Raw genomic sequence first — 16,937 nt, forward strand, 5'->3', positions numbered from 1 at the left:
TGATAGTCATTATGGAGAAACTAACTGAATTCTTTGCTTCACTCTACATGGATGAGGATGTTAGGGAGATTCCCAAAAGTGAGCGGTGCTTTGTAGGTGACAAATCTGAGGAACTGTCCCAGATTGAAGTGTCATTAGAGGACATTTTGGAACTAATTGATGAACTTAACAGTAACAAGTCACCAGGACCAGTTGGCATTCACCCAAGAAAGGACAGAAAGAACTCAAATGTGAAACTGTGGAACTATTAAAAGTGGGTTGTAACCTCTTCTTTAAAACAGCTATTGTACCCAATGACTGGAAAACAGCTAATGTAATACCAATATTTAAAAAGGGCTCTCGCAGCAATCCCAGCAATTACAGACCAGTAAGTCTAACATCAGTACCAAGCAAATTAGCTGGAACAGTAGCAAAGAGTAAAGCTGTCAGACACAACATAGGAGAACATAAGTTGTTTCGCAAAAGTCAGCATGGTTTCTGTAAAGGGAAATCAAGTCTTACTAATCTGTTAGAGTTCTTTGAAGAGGTCAACAAATACGTGGACAATGGGGATTCAAGAGGTACAGAGTACTTAGATTTCCAGAAAGCCTTTGACAAGGTCCCACACCAAAGGCTCTTATGTAAATTAAGTTGTCATGGGATAAGAGGAAGACCCTTTCATGGACTGAGAACTGGTTAAAAGTCATGAAACAAAAGGTAGGAATAAATGGTAAAGTTTCAGAATGGAGAGGGGTATTATCCAAGGGTCAGTCCTAAGACCAATCCTATTTGATTTATTCATAAATGATCTGTAAAAAGGAGTAAATAGTGAGGTGGGAAAGTTTGCAGATGATACTAAATTGCTCAAGACAGTTAAGACCAAATCAGACTGTGAAGAACTTCAAAAAGATCTCTCAAAACTAAGTGATTACGAAACAAAATGGCAAATGAAATTTAATGTGGATAAATGTAAAGTAATACACATTGGAAATAAACCACCCCCAACTATACATACAGTATGATGGGGACTCATGTAGTTACAACTAGTCAGGAAAGAGATCTTGGAGCTGTGGATACTTCTCTGAAAACATCCACGCAGTGTGCAGCAGCAGTCAAAAAAGCAAACAGGATGTTAGAAATTATGAAAAAACGGATAGAGAATAAGATGGAGAATATCTTATTGCTTTTATATAAAACCATGGCCTGCCTACATCTTGAATACTGCATACAGATGTGGTCTCCTTATCTTAAAGAGATATATTGGCATTAGAAAAGGTTCAGAAAAGACATGGAAAAATCAGGTATAAGAAGCTGCCAACAAAGGCGGAGTTTCACCAGCAGAACCACACTTACACAGTGTTTTTTGTGCCAACACTGGCGTCTGCTGGTGAGTGAATATGCAAATGAATGGTCATTTCCATTTTCAAGACCACCCATTTGCATACTGCTGTTGGCGGTTCTGGTCAGTGTAACCATAACCTAAGAAGGATATTATAGAAGTATATAAAATCATGAGTGGTGTGGAAAAAGTGAACAACGAAAAATTATTTATCTGTTTCCATAATACAAGAACTAGGGGACACCAAATGAAATTAATGGGCAGCAGAGGTTTAAAACACACAAAAGGAAGTTCTTCTTCACACAGTGCTCAGTCAATCTGCAGAACTCATTCACAGAAGAGGTTGTGAAGGCTAGGACTATAACAGGGTTTAAAAGAGGGCTAGATAAATTCACGGTGATTAGGTCCATTAATGGTTCAGTTCGCTCCCTCTTGGGCACCTGGCATTGGCCACTGATGGCAGACAGGATACTGGGCTGAATGGATCTTTGGTCTGACCTAGTATGGCCATTCTTATGTTCTTATATGCTTATGTTCAAACAGGGCTGCTAATGAAAGTTTGCAAGGGCAAGAAGGCATATCCTTCCCACCCTGCCACCCCCAACTGAACAAACTATGTGAGAGCTTTCGGGTGTGTGAGTTTGCTGAACTGTTTCTTAGAATTTGAATATCAGTTACTGTTTGATTTCAGTTAATCTGGCAGTTAGTGGGGGGGGGGGGGAGTCTTTGAGCTCTTCCCCCTCTGACTCACCAGGGGTAGGAGAGATCAAGGAGAGAAGGGTTTAGAAGCCAGAAGCCAAGCAACCAGTAAACGCTTACAACCAGCGGCAACTGCAAACAGGCCTACTAAAAGAGGAATTTGTGAGGGAGTTTGTAAGAGGGAGTCCTGTGATGGTCGGGAAGAGTTGCATCACCTGTACCAGCACTACTACTCCTGTCTGTTCAACCTGTGCCTGTAGCCAGACAGATCACCTGAACATGGATACCTCTACTCAGACCCTGGTGTGGTTTTGCAGAGACTGTGGTTTGCATTTCCCACTCACAGAAATTCAGGCTGAGGGGGGCATCCAGCGTGAAAGAGGCCTGCTCATGGACTCTCTCAGAAAGCAGGTGGGAGGGCTGCAGAATGAAGCGGCTAGTCTGAGAAACATGCAATCCCAGGGACAATTCCTGGAGGATACCCATGTGGAGACATCTAATGCTGAGGTATCTATCCAGCTGCAGAGGACTGCTAGCACACCACTGCTGGAGGAGGAGATGGCTTTGCCTGTGGGGTGGAGGCACACTGGCAGCTGGTTACTTCTCACAGCAGGCAGTGCTCCATCCCTACTCCCAACCCTCCCACTGTAGTTTTGGAGAACTGTTATGCTGCTCTGGATACATGAGCCAAGGAACCATCTTCTAAAGAGGAAATGGAGAAGCCATGCACCCCCAAGGCTGGGAGGTCTGCAAATACCACTGTGAAGAGGAAACACAAGGAAGGTAGCAGTGGCTGGAGACTCTTTTGAGTGGGATGGAGACACCCACCTGTTGCCCTGACATGATGTACCAGGAGTTATGCTGCATGCCAGGGGCCCATATCTGAGGTGTTACGTGGGTACTGTCAAGGATCATCTGACACTTTTACTACTACCCCATGCTACTTATCCATGTGGGCATGGATGATACTCCAAGGTGTAACCTTGAGCAGATCGAGAGTGACCTACAAGGCTCTGGGGGTGTGGGTAAGAGAGTCTGGAGCTCTGGCAGTGTTCTCTTCAGTCCTCCCAGTTAGAGTTAGGGGCCCTCACAGTGACAGGTGCACCCTGGAGGTGAATGCCTGGCTGCGAAGATGGTGTCACCAAGAGGGCTGTGGCTTCCTCAATCACAGGATGCTACTTCGAGAAGGATGACTGCTAAGTGGAGATGACATTTACCTAGCTAGAGAGGATAACAATATTTGGCTATAGACTGGCTAACCTAGCAAGGAGGGCTTTAAACTCAGTTCAAAGTGGACAGGTGACTAAAGATCACAGATAAGGGGAAACCATGGAGACCTAGGAATTAGGTCAGAAATTGAAGGGTGTGGGCTATAACAGCAGAGCTAAGAAGGGACAAAGCAGAACTAGGGAATAAAATCAAATCAGTACTTAAGTTGTCTGCATACAAATGCAAGATGTATGGGAAATAAGCAGGAAGAACTTGAAATGCTAATAAATATAAACACAAGTACGACACAGTTGGTATGACAGAAATTTAGTGAGATAAAACAACCATTGGAATATTAGTATAGAAGGGTACAGTTTGGTCAGGAAGGATAGGCATGGAAAAAAGAGAAGAGGTAATGCCTTATATATTAAAAATGTGTGTACTTGGACTGAGGTTGAGCTGGATATAGGAAACAGATTTGTTGAGAGTCTCTGAGAAAAGATAAAAGGGGCAAAGAGCAGGGGTGATGTCATGATTGGGGCCTACTTCAAACCACCTATCTAGGAATAAGAGATGGATGAAGCTTTTTTATAAGCAACTAACAAAATCATCCAAAGCATAGAACTTGGTGGTGATGGGGAACATCCACTACCTAGACAATCGTTGACAGAAGAACAAAGAACGGCACAGATTATCCAACAAGTTCTTGGAATGATTTGGAGGCATTTTTTTATTTCAGGTGGCGAAAGCAGGGGAAAGGGAGGGAATGCTGTTTCAGATTTTGATTTTTAAGAAATAGGGAGGAGTCAGTTGAGAATCTTAAAGTGGCTGCGAGCTTGGGTGGAAGTGTCATTAAATGATAGAGTTCATAATTCTGAGTGGTAGAAGAGAGAACACCAAAATAAAGATAATGGACTTCAGGAAAGCAGACTTTAGTAAACGCATGATGCTGATAAGTAAGGTCCCATGCAAAGTAAAACTATGAGGAAAAACAGTTGAAGACAGTTGGCAATTTTTCAAAGGGACATAAGTAAGGGTGTAAAAGCAAACCATTCCTCAGTTCGTCAGACCTGTAGACTATTATCTCTTCCTACTTCTCCATGTAAGAACTAATGATACAGCCAAGAGTGATCTTGACGAGATCATGGCAGAGTACGTAACCCTAGGAAGAAAGATCAAGGAATATGGAACACAAGGGTGTTCTCATCCATGCTCCTTGTGGAAGGAAGGGGTCCAGGTAAGGATCGTCAAATCGCAGAGGTAAGTGTGTGGTTGTGTAGGTGGTGTCACAGAGAAGGATTTGGTTTCTTTCACTATGGGATTCTCTTTTGTGAACAAGGATTGCTAGGAAGAGATGGGATCCACCTAAAGAAGAGGGGAAAGAGTATCTTTGTGAGCAGGCTTGCAAACCTAGTGAGGAGGGCTTTAAACTAGGTTTGTCAGGGGATGGTGACACAAGCCCTAAGGTAAATGGGGAAGGAGTAGGGAAGTAGGGAGCAATAAAGTAGCTTTACTGGGTGAAGAGGAGAAAGTGGGCCAAACAGTCACTTCTCTAAGGTGGTTATGCACGATAATGAAAGGGCATAAACTGCTTAGGAAGGACCGATGGGAGAAAAGGAGGAGGAGGAGGAGTTGTGCTTTATGTGAGGGAGCAATATGATAGCTCAGAGCTCCAGTACAAGGAGGGAGAAAGGTTAGAGGCAGACACAACAGAGGTGATGTTATAGTTGGCGTCTGCTAAAGACCACCAGTACAGTAGGCATCCTTCAGTCTGCACAGACTATGGATCGCGCCCGTTATAGTTTCAATTGAGGACTTCATTTACAGCGTCTACTGTGACTATGAAGACCCACATGAGAGTGACAGTCCTTGCTGCATCTCTTGCAGATGTGGTGGGTGTCTGGCAAGTCTTTAGTGTGCTTTCTGTGTGCTCGCTTCTCCTCTGCTAGATGTCTGATCTTCATCTCGCCCTTCTGAAGGCCCTTGTGTAACCCCTGCCTCCATCTGCTGAGGTCATCTAGGAGTTCTTCCCAGTTGTCCAGCTCGATGTCTACCTCTCTGAGGTCTCTCTTGCAGACATCTTTGTAGCGCAACTGGGGGCGTCCGGGAGGTCTTTTGCCAGAGGCTAGCTCACCATACAGGATGTCTTTTGGAATCCTTCCATCATTCATCCTGTGGCTGTGGCCAAGCCAGCGGAGCCGATGCTGCCTGAGGAGGGTGTGCATGGTTGGGATTCCAGCTTGCTCAAGGACAGCAGTATTGGTCACTCTGTCCTTCCATGATATTCCAAGGATGCGCCTGAGGAAGCGCAAGTGGAAGATGTTCAGCCTCTTTTCCTGGTGGGCATACAGGGTCCAAGTCTCGCTGCCATAAAGGAGGGTGCTGAGGATGCAGGCTCTGTAGACTTGCATTCTGGTGTGAGCGTACAGCTTGTTATTCCACACACTCTTCCTGAGTCTGGACAGAGTTGTGGCCGCTTTTCCGATCCTCCTATTTAGCTCAGTGTCCAACGACAGGGTGTCAGTGATGGTGGACCCAAGGTAAATGAACTCATGGACGACCTCTAACGTATAGTTGTCAATGCTGATTGATGAGGATTCAGCAACATCCTGACCGAGTACATTTGTCTTCTTTAGGCTGATGGTAAGCCCAAAGTCCTTGCACGCTTTGGAGAACTGATCCAGCAGTTTTTGAAGCCGGTCTTCCGTGGGAGACACTACAGCAGCATCGTCTGCGAACAGCATGTCTCTGATGAGGACTTCCCACACCTTAGACTTAGCTTTCAGCCTTGCAAGATTAAACAGTTTCCCATCAGATCTTGTGTGTAGCAAGATGCCCTCTGTTGAAGATCCAAAGGCATGCTTCAGGAGGAGTGCGAAGAAGATCCCAAACAATGTCGGAGCAAGCATGCATCCTTGTTTGATGCCACTCCTGATTCTGGAAGCATCCGATAATGTGCCATCATATTGGATGGTTCCTCTCACGTCTTTGTGGAATGACTGGATCATCTTCAGTAACTGTGGAGGACAGCCTATCTTGTGGAGCACTTTGAACAGACCATCCCTGCTGACCAAGTCAAAGGCCTTGGTCAGGTCGATGAAGGCTACGTAGAATGGCCTCCTCTGCTCCCTGCACTTCTCCTGCAGCTGCCCTAGAGAGAAGATCATGTCAACAGTAGACCTCTCTGCGCGGAATCCGCACTGCGATTCGGGGTACACCCTCTCAGCAATCTTCTGGAGTCTGCCAAGGATGACACGAGCGAACAGTTTACCAGTGACGCTTTGGAGGGAGATTCCACGGTAGTTGTTGCAGTCGCTTCTGTCTCCTTTGTTCTTATACGTTACAATGTTAGTGTCGCGCATATCCTGTGGAACCTCACCCTCTTTCCAGCACAGGCACAGTAGCTCATGTAGGGGTTCCAAGTGTGTGTCCGCGGCACACTTGATTACCTCTGGTGGTATACCATCCTGGCCAGGGGCCCTTCCTGCTGCAATGCTGCCGATGGCTTTCTTCAGTTCATCCACAGTCGGTTCCTGATCCAGTTCGTCCATTACTGGTAGGAGCTCGACGGCATCGAGGGCTGTGTCAACCACAACGTTCTCGTGTGAGTACAGCTCGGAGTAGTGCTCAACCCAGCACTCCATCTGTTTGGCTTTGTCAGCGATGACTTCACCAGATTTGGATTTCAGAGGTGCCATCTTGTTCTGGGTGGGTCCTAATGCCTTCTTCATACCCTCGTACATTCCTCTGAGATTACCAAAGTCGGCACAGGTCTGGATGTTGCTGCATAGCTGGAGCCAGTGGTTGTTGGCACAGCGCCTGGCTGTCTGCTGTAGTGTTCTTCTGGCCTCTCTAAGTGCTTGCTGGGTACTCTGGTTCGGTGAGCGTTTGTACTCCAGTAGTGCAGCGCGTTTCTTTTCAATGACTGGAATCATCTCATCGGAGTTAGCTTCGAACCAGTCGTTCGTGTTTCTAGCTCTTCTTCCAAACACCGACAAGGCCGTGTTGTAAACTGTATCCCTCAGATGTTGCCACTTGGATGTCACATCAGTGCCCCCAGGGCCTCTGCGCAGATTCTCCTGAAGGGTCTCTCTGAACTTTTCAGCTTTCTCCAAGTTTGCCGTCTTTCTGGCATCAATGCAGGGCCTTCCAGCAGGTTTGATCAGGGATATGAAGTAAATGAGGACTTCTTCAGAAAACCAAGAGAACCTTCCAAATCACAGGCCCTGGTTCTTATGGGAGACTTTAATCATCCAGACATTTGTTGGGAGACCAATACAGCAGCACACAGACAATCTAGGAAGTTTTTGGAGAATGTTAGAGGTAACTCTTGATACAAGTGCTGAAGAAACTGACCAGGGGCCGTGCACAACTTGACCTATTGCTCACAAACAGGGAAGAACTAGTAGGAGAAATAGAAGTGGGTGGCAACCTGGGCTGCAGCGACCAGGAGATGGTCAAATTCAGGATCCTGACAAAAGGAAGAAAGGTGAGCAGAAATATACAGACCCTTGATTTCAAAAGAGCAGACTTCAACTCCCTGAAAGAAGTGATGGGCAGGATCCCGTGGGAAATGAAGATGAAGGGGAAAAGAGTTCAAAAGAACTGGCAGTATTTTAAAGAAGCCTTACTGAAGGCCCAGAAACAAACCATCCTGCTGCATAGTAAGAAACGCTAATGTGGTAGGCAACCAGAGTGGCTTAATAGGGAAATCCTTGGTCAGTTTAAACTCAAAAAGGATGCATATAAGACATGGAAACGTGGACAATAGGGCTGGAGAATGCCAGGCAGTAATCAGGAAAGCAAAAGCACAATTGGAACTGCAGCTGGCAAGGGATGTGAAGAGTAACAAAAAGGGTTTCTACATGCATGTTAACAACAAGAGGGTTAACAGGAAAGGTGTGGGGCCGTTACTGGATGAAAGAGGTAACCTAGTGACATGTGAAGTAAGAAAAGCTGAAGTACTCAATGCTCCTTTTGCCTCACTCTTCAAAGACAAAGACAGTTCCTACACTACGGTGCTAGACAATACAGTATGGGAAGGTGGAGGGCAGCCATCGGTGGGGAAGGAGTGAGTTAAGAGCTACTCAAAAAACTACATTTACACAAATCCATGGGTCTGGATTTAATGCACCCAAGGGTACTGAGGGTACTGGCAGATGGCATTGCTGAGCCTTTGGCCATTGTCTTTGAAGACTCTGAAAGACTGGGAGAGATCCCATATGACTGGAAAAAAGACAAGGTAGTACCCATCTCTAAAAAAAGGAAAGAAGGACAATCCAGGGAATGATAGACCAGTCAGCCTTACCTCAATCCCTGGGAAAATAATGGAAGGAATCCTCAAGGAATCCGTTTTGGAGCACTTGGAAGAGGGGAAAGTGATCAAGAGTAGTCAACATGGATTCACCAAGGGCAAGTTGTGCCTGACTAATCTGATTAACTTCGATGATACTGTAACTGGCTCTGTGGACATGGGGAAGTCAGTGGATGTGATATACCTTGACTTCAGCAAAGCTTTTAATACAGTCTCCCACAACTTTCTTGCCCATAAGTTGAAGAAATATGGGATGGATCCATGGACTATAAGATGGATAGAAAGCTGCCTTGATGGGTGGGCCCAGTGGGTAGTGGTCAATGGCTCGATATCTGGATGGTGGTTGGTTTCAAATGGAGTGCCCCAAGGCTCGGTTCTGGGGCTGGTGTTGTTCAACATGTTTATTAATGACCTGGATGAGGGACTGGATTGCACCCTCGCAAGTCTGCAGACGACACTAAGCTAGGCGAGAGAGGCAGATATGTTGGAGGGTAGAGATAGAATCCAGAATGACCTGGATAAATTGTAGGATTGGGTCAAAAGAAATCTGATGCAGTTCAACAAAGAGAAGTGTAGAGTCCTGTACTTGGGATGGAAGAATCCCAAGCATTATTATAGGCTTCGGACTGACTGGCTCAGCAGTGGTACGATGGAAAGGGACCTAGGGGTTATGGTGGATGAAAGGCTGGATATGAGTAAACAGTGTGCCTTTGTAGCCAAGAAGGCTAACGGCATATTAGGGTGCATTAGGAGAAGCACTGTGAGCAGATCTAGAGAAGTGGTTATTCCCCTCTATTCAGCACTGGTGAGGCCACATCTGGAATACTGTGTTGAGTTTTGGGCCTCCCAGTATAAAAAGGGTGTGGATGTGCTGGGGCAGGTTCAGTGGAGGGCAATAAAAATGATTAAGGGGCTGGAGCACATAACCTATGAGGAGAAGATGAGGGATTTGGGCCCATTTAGTTTACAGAAGAGAAGACTGAGGGGTGATTTAATAGCGGCCTTCAACTTCCTCAAGGAGTCCTCTAAAGGGGATGGAGAGAAATTATGCTCAGTGGTGACAGATGGCAGAACAATGAGCAGTGGTCTGAAGTTACAGGAGAGGACTAGGCTGGATATTAGGAAAAACTATTTCACCAGGAGGGTGGTGAAGCACTGGAATGCGTAGCCTAGAGAGGTGGTGGATTTGCCATTCCTAGAGGTTTTTAAGTCCTGGCTTCACAAGGTCCTGGCTGGGATAATACAGTTGGGGTTGATCCTGCTTGAAGCAGGGGGCTGGACTAAATGACCTCCTGAGATCCCTTCTCGCCCTATAATTCTATGATAGGAAGTGTGGCAAGACACCAGCTTAGCTTAACCAGGAGCTCTTGAAGGATCTAAAAATCAAAAAGGAATTATATAAAAAGTGGAAACTAGGTCAAAGTATAAAGAACAAATACAGACAAATACCACAGGAATGTAGGGGCAAAATTAGAATGGTGAAAGCACAAAATAGGCTCAATCTAGCTTGAGGCATATGGGGAAACAAGAAAACATTTGACAAATATATTAGAAGCAAGAGGAAAACCAAGGACAGGGAGGCCCATTGCTCAGTGAAGAGGAAGAAACAGTAAGTGAAAAATTGGAAATGGCAGAGATACTTAATGATTTCTGTATTGCAGTTTTCATCAAGAAGGTTGATGGAGACTGGATGCCTTACATAGTGAACACTAGTGGAAATGGGGTGGCTCAAGAGGGTAAAATAGTGAAAGAATAAGTTAAAAATTACTTAGAAAAGTTAGATGTTTTCAAGTCACCAGGGCATCCTAAAATACTCAAGGAGCAGATAGATGAGGTACCTGAGCCACTACCTATGATCTTTGAAAAGTGATGGAAGTCTGGAGAAAATTCAGAAGACTGGAAAAGGGCAAATAAGAAGGAAAACAAAGCAAACCCAGGAAATGACAGACCAGTCAGCTTAACTTTAGTGTCAGGAAAAATAATGGAGCAAATAATTAAGGAATCCATCTGCCAACATCTGGAAGATAATAAGGTGATAGGTTTCAACACGCCTTTGTCAGGAACAAATCATGTCTAACCAACCTGACAGCTTTTTTTAATAGGATAACAAGCCTTGTGGATAAAGGTGAAGTAGTGGATGTGGTATACTTAGACTTTAGTAAAGCATTTGATACAGTATTGCATGACCTTCTTATCAGTAAACTAAGGAAATACAAACTAGATGGGGCTATGGTCAGGTGGGTGAGTAACTAGGTGGAGAACGGTTCACAGAGAGTACTTATTAATGGTTCACAGTCAGGATGGAAGGTAATATCTGCAGGAGTCAGTTTTGGGGCCAGTTCTGTTCAATAACTTTACCAATTATTTAGATAATGGCATAGAGAGTATGCTTATCAAGTTTGCAGATGCTACCAAGTTATGAAGAGTTGGGTCAGAACTCAAAAAGATCTGGACAAACTGGAGAAATTGTCTGAGGCAAATAGGGTGAAGTTCAAAAAGGACAAATGCAAAATACTCTATTTAGGAAGGAACACATGCAAAATGGGAAGGGACTCCCTCAAAAGGAGCACTGCAGAAAGGGACTTAGGGGTGAAATTTGACCACAAGCTAAGTATGAGTCAACAGTGTGTTGCTCTTGCAAAAAAAAAAAACAAAAACAAAAACAAGCATGATTCTGGGATGGATGAGCATGAGTGTTGTGAACAAGACTTGAGAAGTAATTCTTCTGCTCTACTCTGCACTGATTAGGTCTCAACTGGAGTACTGTGTCCAGTTCTGGGCATCACATTTTAGGAAAGATGTGGAGAAACTGTAAAGTGTCTAGAGAAGAGCAACTAAAATGATTAAAGGTATAGCAAATATGACCTATGAGAGAAGATTAAAAGAATTGGGTTTATTTAGTTTGGAAAAGAGATTGCTGTGGGGGGATATAATAGAGGCTTTCATGTACCTAAAAGAGTGTTACCAGGAGAAGGGAATACAATTTTTCTCTTTAGGCTTGAAAATAGGACAAGAAGCTATGGGCTTAAATTTTAGGAGGGAAGGTTCAGATTGGACATAAGAAAAAAATTCCTAATTTCCACGGTGTTACTGGGATAAGTTGCCTAGGGTGGTTGCAGAATCTCAATTTTTGGAGATATTTAAGAACAAGTTAGATAAATATCTAACAGGGATGATACAGCTGATGCTTGGTCCTGCTGTGAGGGCAGGGAACTGGAACTGATGACCTCGTGAGGTTCCTTCCAGTTCTAGTATTCTATGATCCATGATTCTGTTGCTTCCCATGATGCTGGAACACAGGCAGTGTGCATGGTATGGAAGTCTCTGAGTCGCATAACTAGACATGAAACAACTTTGCTGTCAGTCTACAGTGTGACATAAGCCGCGTCTACACGTGCACGCTACTTCGAAGTAGCGGCGCCAACTTCGAAATAACGCCCGTCACGGCTACACGTGTTGGGCGCTATTTCGAAGTTAACTTTGACGTTAGGCAGCGAGACGTCCAAGTTGCTAACCCCATGAGGGGATGGGAATAGTGCCCTACTTCGACGTTCAACGTTGAAGTAGGGAACGTGTAGACGATTTGCGTCCCGCAACATCGAAATAGCGGGGTCCTCCATGGCGGCCATCAGCTGAGGGGTTGAGAGATGCTCTCTCTCCAGCCCCTGTGGGGCTCTATGGTCACCGTGTGCAGCAGCCCTTAGCCCAGGGCTTCTGGCTGCTGCTGCTGCAGCTGGGGATCCATGCTGCATGCACAGGGTCTGCAACCAGTTGTCGGCTCTGTGGATCTTGTGCTGTTTAGTGCAAGTGTGTCTGGGAGGGGCCCTTTAAGGGAGCGGCTTGCTGTTGAGTCCACCCTGTGACCCTGTCTGCAGCTGTTCCTGGCACCTTTATTTCAATGTGTGCTACTTTGGCGTGTAGACGTTCCCTCGCAGCGCCTATTTCGATGTGGTGCTGCCCAACGTCGACGGCACCAGCCCTGGAGGACGTGTAGATGCTATTCATCGAAATAGCTTATTTCGATGTAGCGTGCACGTGTAGACGTAGCCATAGGGAGAGAGTGTTCCTTCCACACCTGCCCATATGTCCTCTATAGTGCTGAGCATAGGTCTGGGTGATGGACATAGGTTTTGTCCATAACTGAAAACACAGATACAGCTAAACATTATAAATTACCACATTAAAAAGGTTTGAAGATCACTTCTTTTACTTATTTGCTAAGACCCAAGTTCTGGCTTTGGCATTTCTCGTGCAGGTATTAAAGATATCACAAACTCTAACAGCCCTGCAAGAAATTCAGATGCTTGGTTTTTTTGTGGAATCTAACAGTGTGCCAGATACTAGATCTCTGCACAGAGATGAACAGCTTTTCTAATGTCTCACCTGTCTAAAGAGCAGTTCAAACCTTGCTATAGTTTTTGAGGTGGGGTTAATTTGACCCACCTATTCTATATCCAAGGGCTATAGCTTGCTAGGCAAAAAAGAAGTGTTTTTTTCAACACCTGTACTCCAGGAATCAGAGAGATCTTTGGTTTTATTAAGTATCAAACTACAGGCTATGAGAAAGACATTCAATTAACTTAAGATGAACCTTTTTTAAATACCTTAAAATAGATGGGAGCCATATCTCCCAGTTCTTTTGGGAGAGGAATGCATTCATATACCATATGATATCGTTTCTTTATACTCATATTTGTCTCTAGGAAGACACAATCCAATTCTTTAGCTTCAAACATCTTTACCAAGGCCTTTCTGAACATCTGTAAGAGAGAAAAATATAAATGGAAATGTTTAAGTCCCCAGAACTCAGGGTCTAAAAAAGTGAGTCTTTCACTAAAAATGGCACTGCTGCATGGTATGGAGAAACCAACCACACGAACGAATAGCCAGAAGGACTCAAAGGACTGAGTCAAGTATCAGAGGGGTAGCCGTGTTAGTCTGGATCTGCAAAAGCAACAAGGGGTAATGCACGAGCATAAGCTTTCGTGGGCAAAGACCCACTTTGCTAAGACCTGCATCTGACAAAGTGGGTCTTTGCCCACGAAAGCTTATGCTCGTACATTTCTGCTAGTCTATAAAGTGCCACAGGACCCCTCGTTGCTCCTCAAAGGACTGAGACTACCATAATTGGGTGTGATCAGATATACACAGCAGTGGACTAGGACTCAGGGGAACTTAGTTTTCTTTCTGGTGGGTTATTGGCCTGCATGATTAACATGGACAAATCATTTCCTACCTCTGTGCTTCTCATCCCCACATGTAAAACAGGGATAACGACATTTGTCTCCTTTGAAAAGAGCTTTTGGATCTGCTGACAAAAATCACTCTAGAAGAGCTGGTGATCACTATTCAGCCAGCAATGTGAGGAACAGAAATCCAGTTGCCTTGTAAATTAGTACTATATTGTGGGGAAGAATTATCTTTCATTGTTTGCTATGGGCATGTCACTGGCATGTCCCCTGCACTGGAACTAGAAAGAGGTTCTCTGTAGGGCTGTTTATGGGCCCCAGTGACTGCAAGGGAAACAAGAAGTCCTGGGGCACCTTACAGACTAACATATTTTGGAGCATAAGCTTTCATGGGCAAAGACCCACTTCATCAGATGCATTTAAACCCTCCTCAGGAACCCCCCTACTCATGCATCTGACAAAGTGGGTCTCTGCCCACAAAAGCTTATGCTCAAAAATATCTGCCAGTCTATAAGGTGGCACAGGACTTCTTGTTGCTTTTAAAGATACAGACTAACTTGGCTACCTCTCTGATACTTGTGCAAGGGAAGTTATTCCCCAGCCTACTCAGGGCTTTTATAGCATCTGTATAATCACAACAGCATACAAGAACCAGAGCATGGGTGACAAACTCACTTCTTCTGTAAGACAATACAATAGCAAGTGAAACTCTCCCACCTCACTCAAGGGACAAACCATTATACTGCTCAGAGCTAGTAGGCATCCTTCAGTCTGCACAGACTATGGATCGCGCCCTTTAAAATTTCAATTTAAGACTTCATTTACAGCGTCTATTGTGACTATAAAGACCCACACGAGAGTGACAGTCCTTGCTGAATCTCTTACCTGATCCCTTTATGAACATTACATGTACTACAATACCAAGACCTGTGACAAAAGAGTTCTTTGGGCTCTCTCTACACTGGCAACTGAACTTCTGGACTACACCTACACTAGATGTTTTTTTTGACAAAACTTGTGGAGCTTCTACACACAAAATGCATTTTGTCGACTGTCAACAAAACTCATCACTTCCACTGACAGTGTTCTGCCTCACCATGATGAGGAATAACACCTTTGTCAACAGTTTCTGTTTACAAAAGCTATGTAGAGGCTCTGGTGGGTTCTCTGTTGACAGATAGGGCTTCCAGTCTACCAGGCAGCCCTGTTTGCTGAGCTTCCACTTGGCCATTAAGTTGAGAGAGTGGGCAGGCAGTCGAGCCACTCTTTGTTGACCGAGCAGATTGCTCTTTTGATCCACTTGTGTGTGTGGACATGATCTGTTGACAGAAGTTTAGCTGGAAGACCTCATCCAACAGTAACTTCTGTTGGCAGATTGCTGTAGCGTAGATGTAGCCCTGTTATTCAGCAGTGTTAAATACCCACCAGCAGTCCCAAAACCAAAAGTTTTGCTAATGAAAATCACTGTCATTAACAGCCTATTAAAAAAAGGTAGGAGAGCTCTCCTGCTCATAAAGCTACTGCTGCTCTTGGGGCTAGAGGCTTATTGTCAGAGGGAAAGCATCACCTACGTACAAACAGCAGCTGCACACCTTTGAAGGGCACAGCTATAACAGTTCAGCCATGTCACTAAAAGCTGCATAGCATACACAAAACCATAGTGTGTGTAACTGCAGAATGGCCTAAGTCTGCCCTTTCTTTAAAACCAAAAGTAGAAAAATGAAAAGTAAAAATGAAATCAGGATTAGCTTAATGTTTTCCATTAAAAATCTGATGTGTCATATTTTCAAAACACACAACTAGTGCACTACAAATTACAAGTTTCTGCCCAAATCTGTCAAACTAAAGGGCACATAATATTTACAAAGGAGCAGAATAAAGCGTAAGCATGAGAAGGAGCCCTTCATAGTATCTTCAAATTCAGCCTTCTCTCATCACCAGCTGGCCCTAGAATTTTGATAATCAGACTGAGTATCAGCAGCAGTTGATTGGATTCTTCCTCTCTGTTATTTTCTCCCTCCAGATGATGACAGATGACAACACAATTATTTGGAAGATATGTGAAGAAAGGCCATGTGAAATTTCCCTCTCCCTCTGTTTTTCAGCTCATCTCTAATGCTCTTCTGTGTAAAGGTATCACTTCCTTGTAACTGCTGTGATGAGGCAGTTTGGGTTTTACAAAACAAGAATATTGGTGTGAGGTGCCCAAATGGCAATGGCATTTAAAATAAATGTCAGTATCATCCCTTCCCTGGCCAATAGCGCCAAGATTTAAACAATAATCACTGCTATTTGTTACACCACGCAACTTTCAGAGTGAAAATTTAACAGATGATGCATTAGAAAAAGATGCCTTCGGTGTCCCCACATTCCTCCCTCTGCTCTTTCATTTATGACACATTCCTCCTATAGAATTTAGGGGAGCATTAAGTCAAAAACCAGACGCCATATTACTGTCTCACCACTACCATTGAATAATATTAAACACAGTACATTTCAAAACCTCAAATGATCTTCAGGTACCATTTTATATTTAGCAACACCCAGCCTGTCATTTCTTAGAATACTCTTAGTACACCTGTTTTTTTCAAGTTGTGAAAGGCCTAAAAAACACCAGGTAACTCAACACAGTTCACAACAGCATACAGAGGACATCAAATGCTCAGATGCAGAGTAATTAAATAAATTATCATGGCTCAAGCAAAGGCATACAAATTGTTACATTATTTAAATGATTTTTATTCACATATTACTTTGGCAGCTGGACATATAGCAAATTAAAAAAAAGGACATCACAAGAGAAACAACCCAGCAATGATAATTAGCCAAAAATATGACCTGCAGAGGAATATGAACATCATTAAACTATTGATAAATACTTAAAATAGAATCAAAATATATGGCCAATTTATTTTATTTTATGCCTCTTCCCCCAAAAAACTATAGCAGCATAAAATATTGCTTTTGGGTCAGGAAATATTTACTCAGTTGTGAAGTAAGGGCCTTAATCTTTCTGCAGTTAATGGGAATCTTTTCACTGAATTTTATGGGAGCTGAATTAAGCTCCAAATTCCATCTGCACGTGATTCTTATTTTATCCCAAACATTTTAACCCTATCATTGTATATTTCACAATTTACATTGATCACACTGTTTGGGATAAAATAAAAAAAAGTTTTTGTTTTTTTGGTTCATCTTTCAAACTGGA

At 43.9% G+C, this 16,937-nt stretch overlaps 1 protein-coding gene across 3 annotated transcripts in view; it reads right to left on the reverse strand.

Annotated features, from left to right (window-relative positions):
* CWF19L2 (CWF19 like cell cycle control factor 2) overlaps positions 1-16,937 on the reverse strand; it is a 211,332-nt gene that overhangs the window by 21,732 nt on the left and 172,663 nt on the right. For all 3 annotated transcript variants that reach the window (XM_074984805.1, XM_074984786.1, XM_074984796.1), the window contains one exon: positions 13,145-13,300. In XM_074984805.1, the coding sequence (XP_074840906.1) occupies positions 13,145-13,300 (156 nt within the window). The remainder of the gene's footprint in view (positions 1-13,144; positions 13,301-16,937) is intronic.

This window comes from Carettochelys insculpta, chromosome 1 (genome assembly GCF_033958435.1).
Source record: "Carettochelys insculpta isolate YL-2023 chromosome 1, ASM3395843v1, whole genome shotgun sequence".
Taxonomy (NCBI): Eukaryota; Metazoa; Chordata; order Testudines; family Carettochelyidae; genus Carettochelys; species Carettochelys insculpta.